The sequence below is a fragment of the Triturus cristatus genome, chromosome 10 (assembly GCF_964204655.1).
Source record: "Triturus cristatus chromosome 10, aTriCri1.1, whole genome shotgun sequence".
In the NCBI taxonomy this organism is placed as follows: Eukaryota; Metazoa; Chordata; class Amphibia; order Caudata; family Salamandridae; genus Triturus; species Triturus cristatus.
The window spans coordinates 1,169,651,404-1,169,673,562 of NC_140593.1; the positions used below are offsets into that span (position 1 = coordinate 1,169,651,404).

Here is a 22,159-nt window from a genome sequence, read left to right on the forward strand (position 1 = left end):
GAGCATCACACCTAAGGTTGTGGATATTGTGCTTAGCGACCATAACTGTATTGTTGTAGAGTTTATTTGGTGGAATAAAAAACCCGTACTTACATCGGGGATCATAGATAATATTGAACCACATAGACCCAATGGTACAAGGTTAAGATGGAATGGTGACAAAGCGGTTATGACGTCGAACTCTATCATCAACAGTTGCCTATCGGAAATCGTAGAGATTCGTGAGCAGGCTGACGTCAATGCCGACCTTGTTCAACATTTTATCCGTATTAATTCCATCATAGACCAAAAATTTACTATATCGACAGGGAACAAGTCCAAACAACATAAGGGATGGTTTGATCATGCTTGCTCTTGCGCACTTAAAGAGCTAAAAAATGCACTTGCTACAAAACCGAGAATTAGGGACCAGGTGTCTCAGCTCAGATCAAATAATAAGAATATAGTTAAGCGCAGGAAGATAGAATTACAACATGAGGCCTGGGATAAACTGATACAGGCCGCCGAACAGAAAGATTGTACCTTATTCTGGGCCACGGTTAATTGCCCTTTTTTAAAAGATGAGAAGGTTCCGGAACTAACCTCTATGGTTAGTATGGACTCATGGATTTCCTATTTCTCTATTATCTTTGATTCAGACAATGCTTTGGCCAACCATAATAACTGTTGGCCTATAGTGCCCTTGGATATTAATATCACGGAGGTTTTAGATAGTATTGGTGCTAGCAAAGGTGGAAAGGCCCAGGGCCCCGATGGGGTGCCCATCGACGTTTATAAGCAAGTGCCAGAGGTTTGGGGTCCTATGCTGGTTAAAGTTTTTAATGCTGCAGTCTGCTTTGGGGTGCCGCCAAGTTGGGAGGAATCAATTATTATACCTATTTTTAAGAAAGGTGATCGGGGGGAGGTGAAGAACTATCGTCCCATCTCCCTGCTGGATTCCTCAGTAAAGATAATGAGTAGGGTACTCCTGGTTAGGCTAGAAGAATGGGCAGAATACAATGGTATTCTGGCAAACTCCCAGTATGGGTTCAGAAAGGGCCGTGGGACGATCGAGCAATGCCTGAATCTTGAACTTTTGATTGGGAAATATACCCAGGCCAGGAAGGGTTCTATTTATCTCTGCTTTGCAGATTTAAGTAGCGCCTTCGATCTAGTAGATCATGCTATCCTCTGGGCCAAATTGATTGAAATGGGGGCCCCTGAGGGCATCATCTTTTTTCTGGCCCGGCTTTATGAAAAACTCCGCACTAGCGTACGGTAAGGCCCCAACGGGGAGTGTACCACTAAATTCCGGATTGGGCGGGGAATAAGACAGGGATGCGTTCTTGCCCCCCTTCTTTTTACCCTTTTTATTAACGAGGTGGACTCTGTTTTACAGTCAGTAGTGGCAGACGCCCCTAAAGTTAATGACTTCTATGTTCCGGTATTACTCTATGCGGATGATGCCGTTTTACTGTCCAGAACCCCGATAGGTCTTCAACGCTTAATGGATAGGTTCTCACAGTTTATTTCATCTAGAAAACTAGTGATTAATAAAACCAATACTTATGCCATGGTGTTTGGCCCGGGGAAGAGTAAGCCTCACTCTTATTATATTGATCATTATAGGGTCAAACTAGTGGATAATTTTAGTTATCTTGGAATTAATTACTGGGCCAGTGAGCACACTAGTGTTAGAGCTAAGATGGCTAGAAGCTCTAACGGGGTGTTTACTTTTCCCACTAAACTTGGGGCTAAACGGATTAATGACATGCTTAAGATCTTTCAGTCACGTTGCCTTTCTACCGCCCTTTATGGGGCGGGGATCTGGGGCTTTGCCCCGGCTGGGTGTCTACAGGTGGAAGAGAATGTCTTTCTGAAAAAACTGCTGAATTTACCCAAATCTGTTTCTAACGATTTAGTTCATAATGAACTTGGTATCCCATTTTTAAATGATTTGATTCTCCTAAGGCCATTATTGTTGCGGCGGTCAATTTGGTTGCAAGAAGAAACGTCATTAAATAGAGCAATCATCAATGACTGTCTCACTGCTGATAATTACTTTAAGATCCCATGGATCAAATATATTGTCAACAGCTTTCAGGAGATTTATGGTATTGATATCAAAGCTGACAGATATGGGGCTACAGTAATTTCTAAGGCAGAAATGAAGCATATCTTCTTGCAGTGTAAAGCTGAGAGTCGGATTTGCAACAATGGTATTCTATCTACCTGTGTGCAATATAGCACCATGAATGAATTGAAGGGCTATCAACCGTATTTAACCCAGGTGACCAGAGTCTCTGATAGGTTTATTTTAACCAGATTGAGGATGGGGATTGTTCATAAATTGGTCGCATTTCCTTGTATAAATAAGCAGCCCGCCGGACCCTGTCAGTGTGACAATTTGTCAGTACAAAGCACGATGCACTTTCTTCTGTTGTGTCCACTGTATAGAAATTTTCGTGTAGCTTTTTTAAAGCCTATCTTTGTAAAATTTGGTGTCAGGACAGTGCGTGATTCTTTTAAATTGCTTTTTAATCTACATCATCCTGACATCTGTTTTTTCACTGCAACATTCTTACTAAAAGCAATCAATGTCAGGAAAAGTATGAGTTTTTAAGACAGGAAAAGTATGATTTTTTAAGTATTTATTCTCCCCCCGCTTGTATTATATGTTTTTCTTTTTTAGCCACAAGTCCTTAATTGTGATATTTTGTATTGTATTGTTATTAATTTACTATGTTGTGCTTATATGGACATTACTTTTTTTTGTTCCGAATAAAGCCTTATGAAATTAAATGAGTGTGCAGTACGTAGTGATGGCTTGGAGGCCTGATGCTATTATGCAATTCAACAGGGGTGCATGCTGTGTTGCATTGGGTGCTCTCACACTTAGCAACATTCTTGCCCAACATGAACCAACTGATACCCTAATATTAGTGAATTCATATTTTACTGTTCTGTTCATGATGCACTGTATCGCTATGACTATTGGTTGCTCACACAGGACACTTACCTGGATGACAGGTGCATAGATACTGTTCTATATAATGTACTGTCGCTCGACTCTGACACTGCCAGTGTCAATGACTTCAAGGGCTGTACTACATAATGAGTGGTTCATCCACTCAGAGACTTTTTTAGACCAAGATTGCAAAACTGAGATGTGTCAAGCTATCACAGAATATTTCTGATTGAACAGTGGAAGAGTGTCCAATGATGTAACAAATAACGAGACCACTAAGGCTAACAGCAGAGGGCTATGCATCTTTAAACACTCACAAGTTCTTTGAGCTTTAAAATACAATCTTAACAAATTGGAGGAAGAGCTAGGGATTGGACATGGAATATGTGAGGCCATAAAGGGAGACACTTGATCACATACATACCATGATATGCATGTCAGAACTCACTCTATCAGAGTGAGCAAATTTTATCCCTATCAATTAATGTCTAATGACCTCCACATTCTATTCAGTCTCTTGCATCAGATAAATCTCAGATTGTAAAGCTGTTGCAGTTGTCCTAGATATTGAGTAAATATTTCATTCCTTGAATGGAGCTTGAATATCTGGGGTGCATATCCTTACTCTAATCAGTGCATACAGTAAATATGAAAGATGATGTCCAACTATCCCCCTACTTCCCGACCCCTAGTGGGACCATCCAAGGAAGCCTCTTATAAGTGTTACTGTTCACTATTTATCTCAAACCATTGACCTGTGTCACCAGACATCATTTATGGAATAGCTCACTTTTTGGGAGACTTACAGTGATTCTTTCATCATGCACCAATGACATCTTGCTATATATCATTAAGTCATACCATACCACACACACACATACACACACGTGCACACACACACACACACAGGTCATGCCATGCCATACTGAAGCATGGGCTCAATTATTTAGAAGCTTATTTGCTGTGGTGGTATCCAGTTTTACAATCACCTGGGACAAATGAAAAATGCTCACAATAATTTCTGTGACACCCCTTTTTGAGCTACAATTCTTGCTGACATGGAAACACATATTGATTCAGGTCTTGATGATACCAATCAATTGTGACACAAACATGATCCTAAGGGGGAAACTATGACCCAGTTGTACACAGGTTACAAGGTATTGTTGAAGAATGGCCTATCCTTCCTCTATCTGTAGTGAGAAGAATTGTGCTCATTAAGAGGGTTGTTCTCCATGGATATTTTTGCCCCTGTATAAGCATACCCATACTATGGACCAAAACATTTTTTTGGTAAGCTAGACACCCTATTGACAATGCTCTTTTGGACTGGGAAGCAACCAAGGCTAAGTCAGGAAGTGTTACAATTACCACATGGCTTGGGAGGCTTTGTCCTGCCAGGCCTCGAAATCGATTCTAATTCTGCAAATGCATAATTTGTGCACTACTGGCTTTACTGCACACCATTATTCCCTCATTTAGCACTGGAAAAAGAATGGTAGCCTAACACACCTTGAAGATAATACTGGCTAGTACAATGCCATGACCATGAGAAACATGGATGCTATGGCCTGCTTAAATTGGTCTTGATAATGGAATTCTGTAAGCAATGGTTTTATGATAGTATATTTGTCAGAAATGAGCAATGAGCAATGAGCAAAGGTCCTCCTGCTGGATGTAAACCATGGACAATTCCTGCATTAGTAAGCACATACATCTCTCCTATGATTCCTACACAAGTTTTATTAAAAGCCAGTTTAGCTTAAGACCTTTAACTTTGATATGACTACAAGCCGTAATAGAGCAAAGAGAGTGCCGATGCTGCACTGAACTTTCAAAGAGATTTTGACAAATGAACTGAATTAAACATATCCGTTTTCAAAAACGGTTATTTTTAAGTTGTTTTTGCAGTTGATTGGCCAAAGGCGAAGACAGGTCAAGGTGGGTCGTCTTCGTGCACGGTCCACGATGGCTCCAATGGCGTCCGACTAACGGGACAAAATGATTCCGGCTGGTGAATTAATTTACACGCTGCTCCTGACTAGCACATTCAACTCCGACCAGGAGGAGTAAGGGGTTATAGATGCACTCATAAGACACCGTATGCCCCTGCAAATCTTCCCATTGGACGTTCATTTATCATCCATTAAAAGCCTTGGTTGCGTACTCTCAAGCTATAGAGAGTTTTGGTCCTGATGAGAATCCCCGGTGAAGGGATTCGAAACGCGTTGACCCACCTTGACCTGTCTTCGCCTTTGGCCAATCAACTGCAAAAACAACTTAAAAATAAGCGTTTTTGAAATAGTGCAAGTGTTATTCACTGATGGCCTGTTGTTATTGCTTGTACATATAAGTGTAAATTGTAAATTGAATGTTGTCTGTCGTCTGAATGTCTGAGGTACGCTAGTTGTGTGGTCATTTATATGTGTTTATGTAGTGTAAATATTTGAAATGCACCTTTTTGTAATTGTTAGTTTTTTCTGATCATTCCTGTAACTGCTTGAATCACTCTAATATAACCGTGCAAAATAATAAGAAAAATTTGCATTAAAAATATTTTTGATTAAAATCAATCAAAAAATGGATAAAATGGATATGTTTAATTCAGTTCATTTGTCAAAATCTCTTTGAAAGTTCAGTGCAGCATCGGCACTCTCTTTGCTCTATTTAGTTATCTTGACTTGGCCCTGCTGCCATCGAGTCAAAACCCAAGCTCGTCTTGCTTGCTACAAGCCGTAATAGACACAGATACCAAATGGTTGATTTTCTGCATCCTGTTGACCCTGCCCTGTGCTATTAACGCACTAAAGATATTTTTGTATTATCTCTAAAATGGTAGCTCAAGAGATAACCCCTTCCAAACTAATTGGATTGTGGGTTATATTATGGACTAACTGGCATCACTTTACAGATATTTAGTGCTGGGGCTGCTATAAGCCAAAATGCGAGTGTCTGTGAGAAATTGAAGAGGAGCTTTTCCAGTGTTGAAAGGTACAAATATATTGCAATAATTATTCTGACACTTAGGAACTCCTGTTATCATTAGAACCCTGCTCGACCACAGCACAACTGTGGCCCTGATCCTCCTCGACCTCTCTGTGGCATTCAACACCGTCTCCCACCAAATCCTCATCGACAGACTACACAACATCGGCATACATGACCTCAATAGATCTCCTTCCTTTCAGGTTACACACAGAGCATCCATCTACCTCCCTTCACCTTCGTTCCCAAGGACATCTTATGCGGCATGCCTCAAGGATCATCTCTCAGCCCCACCCTGTTCAACATCTACATGACCCCCCTTGCAGACATTGTCAGATCCCACGGACTCAAAATAATCTCCTACGCTGATAACACTCAACTTATCCTCTTGCTCACAGAGGACACCTCCAACTCCAAAACCAAGACCGACATAGCCAAATGGGTGAGAGACAGCTGCCTCCAACTCAACTCAGCAGAAGTCCTGATCTTCAGAAAAGATACATCCATGTGGGACCACAGCTGGAGGTCAACAGAACTCGGACCAACACCTCACTGACAGACCATGCACATAACCTCGGCATCATCCTCGACAGCCAACTAGCTATGAAACAACAAGTAAACTCAGTCGACTACTCCTGCTTCCACACCCTGCACATGCTCCACGGAATCTTCAGATGAATCCAAATCAACACCAGAAAGACCATCACACCGGCCCTCATCACCAGCTGCCGCGACTATGGCAATGCTCACTACACCGGAATTTCCACCCAACTCCTCAAACGAATCCAGTCCATACAGAACACTGCAGCCAGACTCATCCTGGACCTCCACAAATAGTCCCAAAACATCCATCCCCTCAGAATCTTCCACTGGCTATGCATCTGAGAGGGGTGCCAGTTTACGTTCCTCACACATGCATACAAGGCTCCACACAACCAAGGACCTTCCAGTATCAGCCATCGACTGAGCTTCCACCTGCCTGTAAGACAATTGCTCTCTGCCTCAATCGCCCTTGCGCACAACTCATTGCAGCCACAGTGGAACCACTCCTTCTGCTATATCGCCGCCAAGACCTGGAACAACCTGCCCCTCCATCTCCAAACAGTACCCTCACTGGCGGACTTCAGAAAGGAACACATTAAGATGATGGACGGAGTGCTGAAACTTTTCTGACACTCGACCCCAGTCACAATTAGATCTGGGTTAAATCCATAATCATTTTTCTGCTCTTTGCCTGCCTTGTATATTCGTGTTAGGAAACAACCATTACAACGCACTACATTTACAAAGCAGTCATTACAACGCAACAGCCTTTATATCGCATGCCATTACAACGCAGCCATTACAACGCATGCCACTACAACGCATGCCATTACAACGCACTATAAAGTAAGTAATGGGGAATAGTAATTTTTAACCCTCCACTAACCAACACTTACCCTACTGTTGCACTCACTGGAGTGGGAATAGTAATTTTTACCCAAACACTATCCAACAATTTATTTCTTTATTTATTTATTTCAGAATTTGTATTGCGCTTAGCTGCCCCAGCAACAGGGCGTCCCAGCGCCACCAAAGACCGAGGCCATGGGCCTGGAGGAGACTTAAGATTAAACAGGGAAGAGCCAGGTTTTTATGGCTCTGCAAAAAGCAAGGTGGTTCTGGAGCGCTCTGATGGAAACAGGGAGCGAGTTCCAGAGCTTCGCAGCGACACTGCGGAAAGAGCGGCCACCCGCTCTCGCTTTCCGAACTCGAGGAATGCAGACCAATGCTTGGTCAGCAGATCTAAGGGAATGCCGCAGTACTTGAAACTCCAGCAAATTAGCCAGCCCTGGAGTTGCCTGTAGGGTCAAAATCCTATGTGCCACACAGAGTGATTTAAACTGAATGCGCTTTTCCACCGGCAGCCAGTGAAGTTTGGGGAGCACATGAGCAACCAAGCTGGATTTCGGCACTGCCACCAAGATGCGAGCCGCTGCATTCTGAATTCTCTGTAGACTCTTAATGCTGGATTTGTTGGGACCCAGATAAAGGGAGTTGCCATAGTCCAGCCTAGAGAGAATAGTCGCCTGGACAATGGTCTGATGCACCTTGGGAGGAAAAAAACCCAATAAAGATTTCAAACCTCGCAAAAGCCCAAAACAAACCCCGGCCACAACCTTCGACTGGATGTCGAATGTCAGGCCACTGTCAAACCACACACCCAGGTTAACCACAGCCTCCTTAGGCATGGGGGTGGGTTTAAGACGATCTGGCCAACACTGCTCGGACCACATCTCCCAATCCTTCCCGAGCAAAAGGACCTCCGATTTACCCGCATTCAACTGCAGGCAATTTGCTGCCTTCCAGTCCGCAACCACCAAAAGGTCCTCTTTAAACTTGTTCAGGTTGATGCTACATTTCTGAGAAAAAGCGTTCGCCAATTGGGTGTCGTCGGCATACGACACCAATGACAATCCCCTACCCCTGGCTACCGCAGCCAGGGGGCGGACATAGATGTTGAACAATAAGGGGCTCAAAATTGAGCCCTGCGGCACCCCCTGTTTCAAAGCAAACTCCTGCGAGTTAAACGGTGGCACGGAGACCTGAAACGACCTCCCTTCCAAAAAGGACTGAAGCCAATCCAAGGCCATACCTCTAATACCAATCTCCTGGAGACACTGTAAAAGTATCACGTGGGAGACGGTATCAAATGCGGCACTTAAGTCCAGAAGGACTAAGGCTGCAGAGTCACCTACATCCAGACTCCCCCGTATCACTTCCATCACTGCCAACAAGGCAGACTCGGTACTGTGCCGCACTCGGAAACTGTTCTGTGATATATCCAGGATGGCATTCTGCTCGATAAACTCAGAAAGAGTGGAATTTACATGAGATTCCACCAGCTTCACCAGAAAAGGCAGCTGGGAGATGAGGCGATAATTGCCCAAATCGGCAGGGTCAGAGGAAGGTTTCTTTAGCAGTGGGGTGACCGTGGCGTGTTTCCATGCCCTGGGTACAGATGCTAAAGACAATGAGAGATTGACCAGATCAATGTTCATGGGAGAGATAGACTCATGAAACTGGCGGAAACGGGCAGGTGTCAAGGGGTCAGTCGGCGAGCCCGATTTGATTTTCAAACAAAGGGACTCAAATTCCATGAGGGAGAGGAGAGGAAAAGATGATAACGTATTCCCCACCGAGAGATTAACAGCCCCTGAACCCACCCCCTCAACGGCCGAGTCCACAATAGGCAGTCCCCGGTAGATCTTCTCTACTTTGTTCACAAAGTGCCTAGCCAGCTCATTACACTAATGGTGCGAGGCAATCGGGAAAACCCCAGAAGAACCCGCGCTCTTCATGCCCTTCAGCAGAGAAAAGATAGTCGTAGCGGGGTTCGAACTGACCAAGATTTTATCGGCCCTGTAATCCGCTCGGGCTCTCCGGATGAGTTTGTGATACTGCTTAGTGGCTGCTCGGTATTACCCAATTACCCTACTGTTGCCCTAAAAGTAGTATGCGTTGTAATCGTATGTGTTGTAATTGTATGCATTGTAATGGAATGCTTTGTAAATGTAGTTTCTAAAAATGCGTTGTGATGGCATGCGTTGTAAAATCATGCGTTGCAATGGATGTTGCGATGTGAAAAAAGCGTTGCAAAGGCATACGTTGTAAATGTTTGCATTGTAACATGTCCTATTCATTCGTGTTTCGCCCACTCTCCGTGCCACTTTGGGATTTCCCTTTTGAGTGGAGATCGCGAGCGTACACTAACCCAGCCTCATTTCCAGCTAGGGGAGGAGCTACAAGGTTAGCAGTCTAGCTGCTCCCTGGCCCCTATTTAATCACATGGCTACCCCGACGCGCAGCAGACGCATGTCAAAGGCGTGCCAAAGACAAGCCCATCTGTGCCCAGTCATCACCAGGACCCCTGCATCTTTCAGGTCAGACATTGTGCATGGGCAGTAATATGCTTATTCGGCTATGGAACTCCTTCAAGTTAGACTCTTATACAATACTCAATATACAAATAGCTGCTGTGGCATGTTTGGGGCCTTTTCTAATATGGAGGGCCCTTTCTCTTGTAGACATTGTCAATTTCAAAGCATTTAGCTGAGGCAGAAGTCTGTGGTTCAACTCCTCTCTGATCAGGTGGCTAATAATTATACCCTAGATACTTCCCCTCCCCCCTCTGACATCCTGCCTACCAAACCTGCTCCGATGTGGAAATGCTTTTAGAGCAATGATAGATCTTTCCCTAAGATGCTAATGAAGTCTGAGATTTGTTTAACTCAGAAAAACCTGGCCTCAGGTTTCTTACCGAGACATGGCTCAACCCAGTTCCACTCCTTCTATCACTGTGGCACTTCCCGAGAGCTATCGCATCCAATGGTTTGATAGGGAGCATCGGGCAGGCAGAGTTATTGCTATTATCCATGAAGACTCTATCAAGTTATTTATACTTGAACACTGCTGTGATAATAAGATAGAAATCTGTGTTTTTAGAATTGATTTCTCGCCCCATCACTTCTGGAAAGGTGCCCTTGTATTTCGCCCCCCTGGACCCCTCTGTGATTTTATGCTCCAATTGATGGAATTGATTGCTCCCCATACCATTTCCACCAAACATTTCCTTTTATAAGGGGATTTTAATATACATAGTGAAATTTTCTCCAACACGGATGCCTCTCTCTTCCTTGCTGACTTGGCCACTATAGGACTGGAAAAGATTAACGAAAGCCCAACCCACTTGGCAGGGCATACACTAGTTCTTATCCTGACCAACTCACAAAACATCCATTGTGAGGCTCCTCGTCCTCATATATGTTCAGACCATTCCCTAATTGCTTTTCAAATCCTTGAGACCAGGGTTGAGTGTGCCCCCTCCAATATTCCCTATAGAATCAGAAGACAGTGGTGCAAAATTACACCTGACACCTCTATGAATGCATTTTTGGTAAATATGAACGTGGAATCTAGGAATGTCGACAATTGCCTAACTGACTATAATACTGCAGTAAAATCGGCTATAGATAGCCTGGCCCCTCTGAAATTGCAACCTAATATTACTCGACGACCACATGCAGCCTGGTTTTCTCAGGCACTGCGCAAGGAGAAGTCCCTTTGCAAAAAATTGGAGAGACGTTTGCGTCATTCCCATGACCAGAATGATAAGGAAATCTATAAGGCCTACATAGTTCTTTATCACAAGAATTTAAAAAATGCCTGCAGAGCTCATATTACCTCACAACTTAATCAGGCAGGGAATGCTCCTAAAGAATTATATCAAATTCTCGAATCTTTCCCTAACCCGAGGGTTTGTAACAATGAAATCCCCTCATCTCAAGAACTTTGCGCTGAGATCGCCAATCATTTTGAACACAAAATCAATTTGATCCATGACATACTCACTGAAGGCAGGAGCCCCTCGAGTGAACCAATAGATAGTTCTCCACTAACCTCGACTAATGGCCATCTTTTAAATAGTTTTACTCCACTCACAGTTGAAGCAATGTTGAAAGCAGTCAAATCCGGGTCACCAATGGATTTAATTTCAGCTAGAATCTCTTCCATGCTGCACAAACATCTGGCTCCCTCTATCTGCACAATACTTAATCTTTCTATGAGGGAGAGCCAACTTCCAACAGAGTGGATGGCTGCACAAACAATCTCCATCTGAAAAAAGGCAAATGCCCAGTAGCGGATTTATCCAACTACTGCTGGATCTCCCTTTTGCTTTTACTGAGAAAACTCTTGGAAAAACACATTACCAATCTACTCTCAGAATACATTGAGTCCACTGGATGCCTCGATTCCTCACAGTCTGGTTTCAGACCAATGTACAGCACAGAGTCAACACTGATTGCTGTCACAGATAATATAAGACACTCCCACAACAACAGCCAGGCGATCCCGTTGCTGCTGCTGCATTTGTCGGCAGCTTTTGACACGGTTGCCCATCCTTTTCTGCTCCAGAGACTAAAGAGATCAGGTGGACAAGCACTATCATGGTTCTCGTGATTCCTAACCCTTTGGACACATACCATAAATCCTGGACCCTTTCACTCACAAATTATGGAGATTACCAAGGGAGTGCCACAGGGATCTTGCCTCTGCCTCACCTTATTTAACATCTATAAGGCACCTTTGGTGAAATTACTCAGAAAACTTGTCTCCTCTCCGATTTCATATGCTGATGACACCCAGCTCTTACTATCGTTTGCCAAAAATTCTATGAACACTCAGCCTTGTTTCTCAGAAGGTATGCTTGGATGATGGAGAATTTTCTCCAGCTGAATACTTGGAAAACAGACATCATGCTCTTCCGTGATGCTCCTACGCTATGGTCTCCAGATTGGTAACCCCCTGAGTTAGGTGTTGCCCCTGCCCCCAAGACAGTGGTCAAGAACCTGGGCGTCCATCTAGACCAGAAACTTACTATGAAAGATAAGGTGGCAGCCACTGCAGGTTCCTGTTTTCATATGTTAAGCCTCCTGCGCAGAGTATTTCCTTTTCTTCCTCTCTCTCTCTGTGAAAAACACTTGTTCAGACTCTAGTGATTAGCCGCCTGGATTACTTTAATGCCTTCCTTTTTGTGGCAAGTTATTCTTCACTAAACAGACTCCATGTTGCACAAAATACAGCTGTCCATCTCATTAGGAACTTGCCAGCCAGAACAGCCTCCCTCCTCCTCTTACGACATCTTCATTGGCTACCGATATGTAGGAGGGTTAGGTTTAAGATATGCTGCATTCTGCACAAAGCTTTGAATGGCAGCGGACCTGGTAAATTAACTGAAAAACTCATCCTATAAAAGCCAAATAGAATTCATTCCCCATTATAGGAAAGCTTGTATGGGTGGAAAAGCTTTCTTCTATCTAGCGCCCTACTATTGGAATCAACTTCCGATTCATCTTCGTAAATACTCAGAATATCTTTCTTTCAGAAAACTTCTTAAGACTGAGCTCTGCACCGATGGCTACGTCTCCTCTAGCATGAAGATACATCTTTGGGGGTGATTCAAGAGCTTTATAAGCAATAAATAAATAAATACATAAATAAATAAGGCCGGGTCCAAATTGGGGTGGATTAGTGAACACAAGAATGATGGATTAAACCCAGATCTGTGACTAGGGGTGAGTGGTTGAAAAGTTTCAGCACTCGTCCATCAACTAGTTGTGTTTGCTATGCTTGCCCTAAGTGGCCAAGGGTATGCCCAGGCGTGGGTCCCTTGCTTGCTGTACCACTGGATATAAGCTAACCTGGCTGATGAGGTGTGAAACCCCGAAACCGGTCCTAGAATGCTTGTTTACAATCCACGGAGGACCTGGCCTGGCAGTTCGGGCTTGACTGTTCCCATGACGAACAGTGTCAAGACTGATTTGCATATGGCAGGTCCAAATTGGGGTGGCATAGGGAACAAAAGAATGATGGATTAAACCCAGATCTGTGACTAGGGGTGACTGGGTGAAAAGTTTCAGCACTCCGTCCATCATCTTGTTGTGTTTGCTATGTTTACCCTAAGTGGCCAGGGGTATGCCCAGGTGTGGGTCCCTTGCTTGCTGTACCACTAGATTCAAGCAAGCCTGGCTGATGGGGGGATGAAGCCCCAATACCGGCCCTAGGATGCATGTTTCTGGTCCAGGGAGGTACTGACCTGGCAGATCGGGTTGGACTGTTCCCATAAGGAATAGAGTCAAGACTGATTTGCATATGGCTGGGTCCAAACTTGGGTGGCATAGTGAGCAAAAGAACGATGGACTAAACCCAGATCTGTGACTTGGGGTGAGTGGTTGAAAAGATTGAGCACTCCGTCCATCATCTTGTTGTGTTTGCTCCAGACTTCAGATAGGGACCTGGCTCTTCGACTGAGATGAGGCACCCTCAGTGCCCAGATATCCCTAAGGGTGACAGTGATGTTCTATACAAATATGGATAGGTTGACCACAAACCTCGAGAACGAAGGACATCTGGGGCTTTAAATATCAGACAAGGAGGGAGAAGACATAAAATGGTGGTTAACGGTGAAAATATTTTCAAACAAGATATGCAATGCATGTCAGGGATCTACATTATTTCTACAGAAAATGTTGTGCTATTATGTAAATAAGACATATATAATATGATTGTCACTAGGGATTATAGACCATCATAAATTCTCTTTTTTGCTCTCATGTTGTACTTCACTGTATGATTAACTAGTAAAATAATTGTAATGATGCTCAGCTGTCAAATATGTAAGGAATGGTGACAGGTCACAGGTTGGTGTTGTCAAGAAAACGATTAATGACGTTTTAATTTAATTAATTGTCTTTAAATGAAAAAAAACTGTACAACATTTTCAATAAAGTGTATGAAATGTTTATATTTTGGGCAAGGCTTTAGATACTCTGGAGTCAAGTAAAAATCCATGAAGTGTGAATGAGCTACATTTTTTAACGCAAACTTTTTTGTTGATTCTGGAGTAAAATACAATCCGTCAAATATATAGGTACACTCACCTGCCAGGGTTGAAAATCTTTAGGATCTGCACACGACCCATTAATGAAGGGACCTTCCTGAAATCTGCAGTGAAGAAGATCATGCAGTGCCAAGGCCATGGCATACACGGCTTTGTGAGCAGAAAAAGGTATCCGAAAATCTTTCACCCAATACACTGACGCATCTAGAGATTCCAGCCTTTCTGCTCCAGTGCAGAGCTCCTTTCCATCGAGCCTGGTGCCAGCTTCTGTTTCATTAAATACATCCACCCATTTACAACTGAATGCCTCCTCCCAGAATGCCCTCATGAAAATATCTTCACTGTCTTTGAATGGGTGGATGCTATAGAGGAAGTCTTTGAACCCAGAGATCTCACCGCTATACACTGCCAGACCCAGCATGCCATTTAATGTTTCCCATAATTCTCTACGAGAGAAAATTGGTGCTGGGATCCAACTTGTAACCCCAATCCAAATTTTACCAGTTATCCCTAGTAAAGATAGCTCCTTCAGGACTGGGCTGATATGCACCGTAAAGGTATAACACACTATCACAGTAGCAGTAGACCTTCTCACAATGTCAATTACATGGGATAGGGATGCCCTACTGGACTGTGTGGGAAGAATCTCAAAGAATTCAATGCAGATCCCATTCTGTGCTGCCTGATCCTTCAGCATCTGGCTGCCTTCAAGACAGAGGTCATTATCTGAGGCCAAGATTCCAATCCACGTCCAGCCAAAGTGGAGCAGTAACTCTACCAAAGCACCCGGCTGGGAGAAAACACTTGTCACTGTCCGTAGGAAAGATGGGAACTGGATCTTATCACTAAAGATGGGGAGTGCTGCAGCATAGCTGATCTGTTGAGAAATAAAAATATTTAGCATTCTTAGTTTAACATGCTTACTTGCAAAATAATATTGATATCGCAACAGCACTGGGCTCTAGGATGTGGACTATGTCCTTTCCATGCACTCACGTACACAAAGTAATATTTTACTCTATATGTCCGTAGGCCCTTAGCAAATCTATTTTCTTTTTAAAATGATGTTAATGGAGGATTTATGGAGTAGTGTGAATAACATTAGCATGGAAGATATCATCAGTGATATCATCCATGTCATTTGAGCTGCCATCAGTGATTTAATCAATTCTGTAATTTAACATGCCATGAGTGATGTAATATGTGAGGTTGCAAGCAATGCATAACAAGGGTGTAGGTTATCCTCCACATGCAAGTTGGACACAAAACCCGGCCTCTGGCCGGGCACTTTCCCCAACCCCTGCACTGAGTCTACAGCCACGTGTAGCAGTGGCTGACAATGGGACCTGCCCCCCCCCCCTCCGGCTGGCCTCTGCGGGTAAGCCTCAATAGGCACAAACCCCCATTGTGATGGCCATTATCAGTCTCACCGGCCATGGGCGGTCACCACTCTGCAGATAGCCAACTCCACTGAACACTGCAAAATCCAAAAGCCTACCCTTCTTTTTCTAGTGATTCCTTGGTTCTGTCACCAAAATCCCTTTCCATGGTGCCGTGGTAGTATACAAGATTAAACCACTGGTGTCGGTTCCGTGGTACAGGAGGTGGTTCAATGTATCTTGCACCATTGTAAGGAAGCTTGCACGGGAACACAAAACCATAGCAGGGAAACATGCTCTGGTGAAACCACATGGATGTGTCACTGCATTCCACTGTAGGACTGTGGATTTTGTGCTGAAATTGATTTTAATTTTTTTTAATAATGGGGTTCTTTCAGATCTCCACCACATGGGTCAGGAGTCAGCTACCAGGTGTATTTATCTGCCCCCCCCCCCCCTAATGTACCCTTTCTCAATGTTTTTCAGGATTCTAACACTAAACACCAGCTCCTGTAATGTTACATTTTCTACTGATATTGCAGCTGCACCATTAGAGTGTTCCAGAACCTCTAATCATTCCACGGATCTGAGGTAGTCAAGTCAAAATACTTTATTTCCTATAATAAATTCTTACAGAAATATTGCACGCTACCCATTTCAATACAAGTATTATAAAATCAGTAGTGGTTTGAACTCCTTTTAATCAATTCAACGAACACATGACTTCGACTTCTAACAATAGAACAATATGTGCATTTAAAAAGTCTCCACACTAAAACTGTGGCAATGTCTACATCCTGACATCTGAGACCACATATCAAGTTTATACCCATTTCTCTCACCCATATCCTATAATTTTTTAAAACAGGCTAGAGAATCTTCTTCCTTTCCTCGAGAAAGAATACACAATCCATCAATAGGTGGCTTACTGAATATTTTCTACTCCACTTACAGGGGCATTGACCATGGTTCTTGGCTATTTTAGTTTCTATCCCTAATAATCACCAACCAGGTCAATTCACACTCTCAGCCACAGAATTTCATTTTGTAGAAACTTATCTGGGAATTTTTATAAGTACTCTTCTGGGAAGCTAGGAAGGGGGTAATTGAACTTTTGACCTTGAGATACTGAAGGTCCTCCCTCCAGCTGGTTTTGACAGCACATTGCCTGAGGGTGCTATTTATTTGACTGATTCGGTCTGCTTCTCCTCCTTCAAGGTGCATGTCTGGGACTCACAGGCACTTGAACATTACTGTTGCTGCGTTATCTTACTGGGGGAGAATTGTCAATATCTCAAGTAAAATTAGCACCAACAGTTTATTGCAAGGGACCCATTTTTGCAAAAAAAATAAAAACATAAGGCTCTGGCATCTGCCATCACACTCCAGGCTATGGTTCTTAACTTCCGCCTTACAGCTTGGATCATCACATTTTTAGGTAAATCAAGGTGCAATTTCAAAGAATTACCTTCTAAGCCTTCCCATGAGACCCATCTATCCACTGCCACCACCTCAGCTCTATAAAGAGCCAGGGGAATTAGTTTGCCCTGTATGACTTTACTTAGAGGATCAAAGGTATAGTTCCCATAATTACGATGAAACCTTTTCAGGCCATTCACTTCTGCTGACACTAAAAGTCTCCAGGAAGCCATATGTTTATCCCACCTCAAATCATCTAAGAAGATCATTCCCAGATACTTATACTCTCCGACCTGCTCGAGCTGCATGTTACCAAAGAACCAGTTGATGCTTCTGTCTTTGGCAGGGAATGAACTAGACTGCGCTTTCTGCATCTTAAGTATCGCCAAGGGCTTGATGTAGAGCTTGCTTCCTGTTGGAAGTCTCAGGGAAATCAAAGACTTCAACATCTTCTTGGTACCGGGTTTTGGAACTGGATGTTTCAGCTTCCACAAGGAGAAAAGGTAACCCAACACTCTCAACGATGCTGCTGCCGGCTCCATGATCTGAAGGCACCGTAGAGGGCACTGCCACACTTTGTACCACAACCCTGTTCTCACCCACAACGTTGTTCGATGCTGCCATAAAGCAGCTGCTTGCACTGTGATCTATGGGCACTGCACTCCTCACTGCCTCACTTCACACCTCTGCCCTGGTATCCCCAGCGACCCCGTCACCATGCCACTACCTGCACCATAACCTGTGGACATCGCTCGTTGAGAACACGCAGCACTGTCCCACTTTACACCGAAGCCCTGGTACCATCAACGCCACCACTCCAAGCTGACATCGATGCCGCTGCCAGCACCGTGGTTCGGGGGCACCTCTCGTAGGTTACCCTGGCACTCCTGCCTTTAAACTCACGGAGTTCGACCTGCAACGTGTGTGACTTCAAAGGCCTGATGACTCTTGCACTGACATCCAGAACTGACACCTGCCGACACCGCTCTTCTGGAGCTCACTGCAAGGTCCAACACCCTGCATATGCAGAGGTACTGTTTTACAGGTCTCCATGACACCGTCACTGGACCGCGATGCCGTGACCAGCCAGAACTGTTGGAGTTGTTTGTTCACTACCCCGTGATAGCCCCTGATGGAGCTATCGACTTCAAGGAACTGTATCAAAGTCTATTTTTGCTTTATTCATATTTTGATCACTGTATGATGGATTTTTATCATTTTGGTCTTGATAATTATTGAATATTTTTCTAAATCTGGTGTGGTTTCATTTTTTAGTGCTTTCAATGTATTACTGCTGGTTATATGCAAATGCTTTTCACACTGTCTCTGGGATAAGCCTGACTGCTCATGCAAAGCTACCAAGGGGGTGAGCAGGGGTTATTTTAGACGTCTAATCTCCTTACCCTGACTAGAGTGGTAGATTCTGCCTGGCTGAGGTGCATACCCTGATCAACCAGAAAACCCATTTCTAAAAGTAGGTAAACAGCAAAAAGCAGTGGAATGGCTGGTAGAGAACACAGATGGTTCCACAGACCACAAGCTGCATCTTCTCTCTAGAGAGGTCGCCTAGGTGCCCTGGGCTACCACCACTGTGAACACCTAAGGCGTCCCTCCTCTCATGCCCAGTCATCGGCGCTGCTGCTCTAAAAGTCAGAAAACAAGTGTAGCAGAACTGACAGCAATGGGTGAAATCAGCCCCCTCAGTAAGGGAAGGAGCTGCATAGTCGGTGCTGGTACCAGAGAAACTGTGGGGTAATAGGCAGAGTGAATAGACACCCCCAAACGGTACTGCACTCTGACACTCTGTAAACACTCCGCTGCATATACAGCCTCTGACACTGGTTGCTTGTTTACAATCCAGGGAGGTTTTTGCTTTGTTCGCCATAAGTTGGCAGGGTATACTCAGACGTGAGTCCCTTGCTCACTTTGCCACTGGATTCAAGCAAGCCTGGCTGAAGACGGCTGAAATGCCAGAAACCAGTCCTAGGATGCTTGATTCCGGTCCAGGGAAGACATGGCTTGGCAGTTCGGGCTTGACTGTTCCCATGAGGAACAGTGTCAAGACTGATTTGCATATGGCAGGTCCAAATTGGGGTGGCATAGTGAACAAAAGAATGATGAATTAAACCCAGATCTGTGACTAGGGGTGACTGGTTGAAAAGTTTCAGCACTCCATCCATCATCTTGTTGTGTTTGCTATGTTTGCCCTAAGTGGCCAGGGGTATGCCCAGGTGTGGGTCCCTTGCTTGCTGTACCACTGGATTGAAGCAAGCCTGGCTGCTGGGGGGGTGAAACCCCAAAACCGGTCCCAGGATGCTTGTTTCTGGTCCGGGGAGGACCTGGCCTGGCAATTTGGTCTGGACTGTTCGCATGGAGCACAGAGTCAAGACTGATTTGCGTATGGCTGGGCCCAAACTGGAGTGGCATAGTGGGAAAAAGAACGATGGATTTAACCCAGATCTTTTGACTGGGGGATGGTTGCATTGTCAGCATTCCGTCCATCATTTGTTTGCTGTAACACCTTTTGCCCTAAGTGGGATGGGTATGCCCAGATGTGGGTCCCTTGCTCACTGCGCCACTGGATTCAAGCTAGCCTGGCTGAAGAAGGGTGACATACCCTGAAACTGGTCCAAGGATGCTTGTTTCCGGTCCAGGGAGGACCTGGGCTGGCAGTTCGGCCTGGACTGTTCCCATGGGGCACAGAGTCAAGACTGATTTGCATATGGCTGGGCCCAAACTGGGGTGGCGTAGTGGGCAAAAGAACGAGGGATTTGACCCAGATCTTTTGACTGGGGGATGGGTGCATTGTCAGCATTCCGTCCATCATTTGTTTACTGTAACACTTCCCATATTTAAGCACCATTCGCTGTAAATATTTACGGCAAACAAGCCATTCATGTTAAAAATGTACCATAAAAGTAAGGGAACAACAATATCTGAGCAGTTGTTCGCAGTGGGTATGTTCTTTGCAATTTTTTGGCATAAAATGTTTACTCACAAAAAAAATTTACTTGAGGATGCAATTTGTGCTACAATATGAAATTATAGATATACATGTCATGTAATCATGCATAATTGTGCCAAGAATTTGAGTAATTGACGGAAAGCAAATTTCTAAAATTTTGCACACCAGAGAAAGAATTCAGTATTTTTATAATTTAGGGTTCACAGAAAATCCTCAGTACCAGTACCACAGATACTCTATGAATTAACACTTTAGATATCTGTAACTTTTTCTCAGGGCTAGCCCCCCTCAAACACAACTGAGCATCTTTCTAATTACTAATGTCTCAAAAACGACTCAAGTGGTATACACCAAAATAACAACAATCGTGCCTTCTGAGTACAGTTCTATCCTTGTGGCAAACACTGTGTATTTCCATTCAGAAGTTTTTTCTGCTTCATAGATCTGTGTAAAACTTACCATAAAGGACCCAAACTGGGTGATCTTTTTTTGGAAAGTATTGTGTAGATTTGTTTACTGGCACAAAATTTCTGAAAACAAAAAAATGCCTTTCCTATGGAAACTCAGACCTAACACAGGTACTATTGCCTCAAATATATAATCAATATCTGTAAATCTATGAGAAACATTTATTTGGTGCTTTCATTAGATTATCAGTATACAAAATTATATTTCATACCTGAGGGATTCTGCTGACCCCAAGTATTCTGGCCATTGGAAGAGCTCCTGCTGACGGTCCATCTCCAATGAAGCCAACCAGTTTTGGATTTAAATGGCAGTTGTAGTTAGGGAGTGTCTCCTTCCCTCCTGAGAGCTGCAGGAGGGTCCCTGCAACAGCACCCACCTCAGACAAACAAGAGTCATATATCCGAAATCCCAAGGAAACATTAGGTAAAAGATAAGGATTTTTATTGATTTCATTGATAGCAAAGATCATGGCAAGAACCCTCTGATAGTATTCTGTATGAATGCTAAATGTAGTCAAAGCAAGCACATGTAATCAACAATTAGTTCTTTGGACAGTAGATATAGTCCTAAATACACACTGAATTTTTTAAATTACATTTTAGTTTGTTAATATGACTTATTCAAAGGAAAACTAACTGAAAGGTAGCCAACTCTATCCTAAGGTATACCCACAATAAACTCAACCTAACGGGAATAAAAAGTACAGTGTGAGGCTAAGAATTATTCTTTCTGACAGTGAGTAAATGGATTCAGAGATTTTTAATAGTGCAAAAGGTAAGATTAGTGTTCAGAACATCATTGAAAGACAACATATATAGAATATCACATAAGTTAGATGTTTATTTATTTTTGGTGGTGAAGATAGCAAAGACATCCATTTGGAGAATAAAGAACACCACAACAGTGACAGAGAATTCTCGAAAATAGGAAAAGGATAATATACACAACTTACATTTATCATTTCAGATGAGCATGGGCTGAAATAGAGAACACAGTAGCTACCAATTAATTTTTTAAGGATATCACAGGCATGAATTTTGAAGGGTCAGTTACTAGTTCATCATTTCAGTGAAATGGCTCAATTTAGATATAGATTGATGTCTACTATTAGATTTGAGGATTAGTACTAGCATGTTTTATATATTCAACCTCAATACACCAGAGCACACCCGATCATTATATCTCTGATCCAACACAGAAGTCAAAGGAGAATAGAGAAAAAGAAAAAAAAAAAAAAAACCACACAAAATATTTCAGTTATGCCAATGATCAAATGTCCTTTCAATTGAGAGCCAGGCACTATCTTGAATCAGGTCTTTCCGTTAATTTTTATTTCCACTTTTCAGAATACGCAGAACAACAGCAGCCGACGCGCGTTTCGCCCCTGGGCTTTATCAAGGCTGCAGAAAGACATATACATATCGTTTTTGTACATTGTGACAACCTTAAGGTCACAATTGACAACATAACGTGAATGCCCTCCTCATACATCATTTGACTCAAAATGCAAGAGAACAATTACATTCTACACTAAATTTGTAAAATTTTTTTTTAAA

The 22,159-nt window shown here is 43.4% G+C and overlaps 1 protein-coding gene across 1 annotated transcript in view; it reads right to left on the reverse strand.

The window, feature by feature from the left end:
* Window positions 1-22,159, reverse strand: part of LOC146796877 (extracellular calcium-sensing receptor-like) — an 81,259-nt gene that overhangs the window by 30,366 nt on the left and 28,734 nt on the right. Inside the window, exons 2-3 of the mRNA XM_085631411.1 lie at window positions 20,815-21,106; window positions 14,413-15,249 (exon numbers count right to left, since the gene is read on the reverse strand). Of these exons, the coding sequence (XP_085487537.1) occupies window positions 14,413-15,249; window positions 20,815-21,106 (1,129 nt within the window). The remainder of the gene's footprint in view (window positions 1-14,412; window positions 15,250-20,814; window positions 21,107-22,159) is intronic.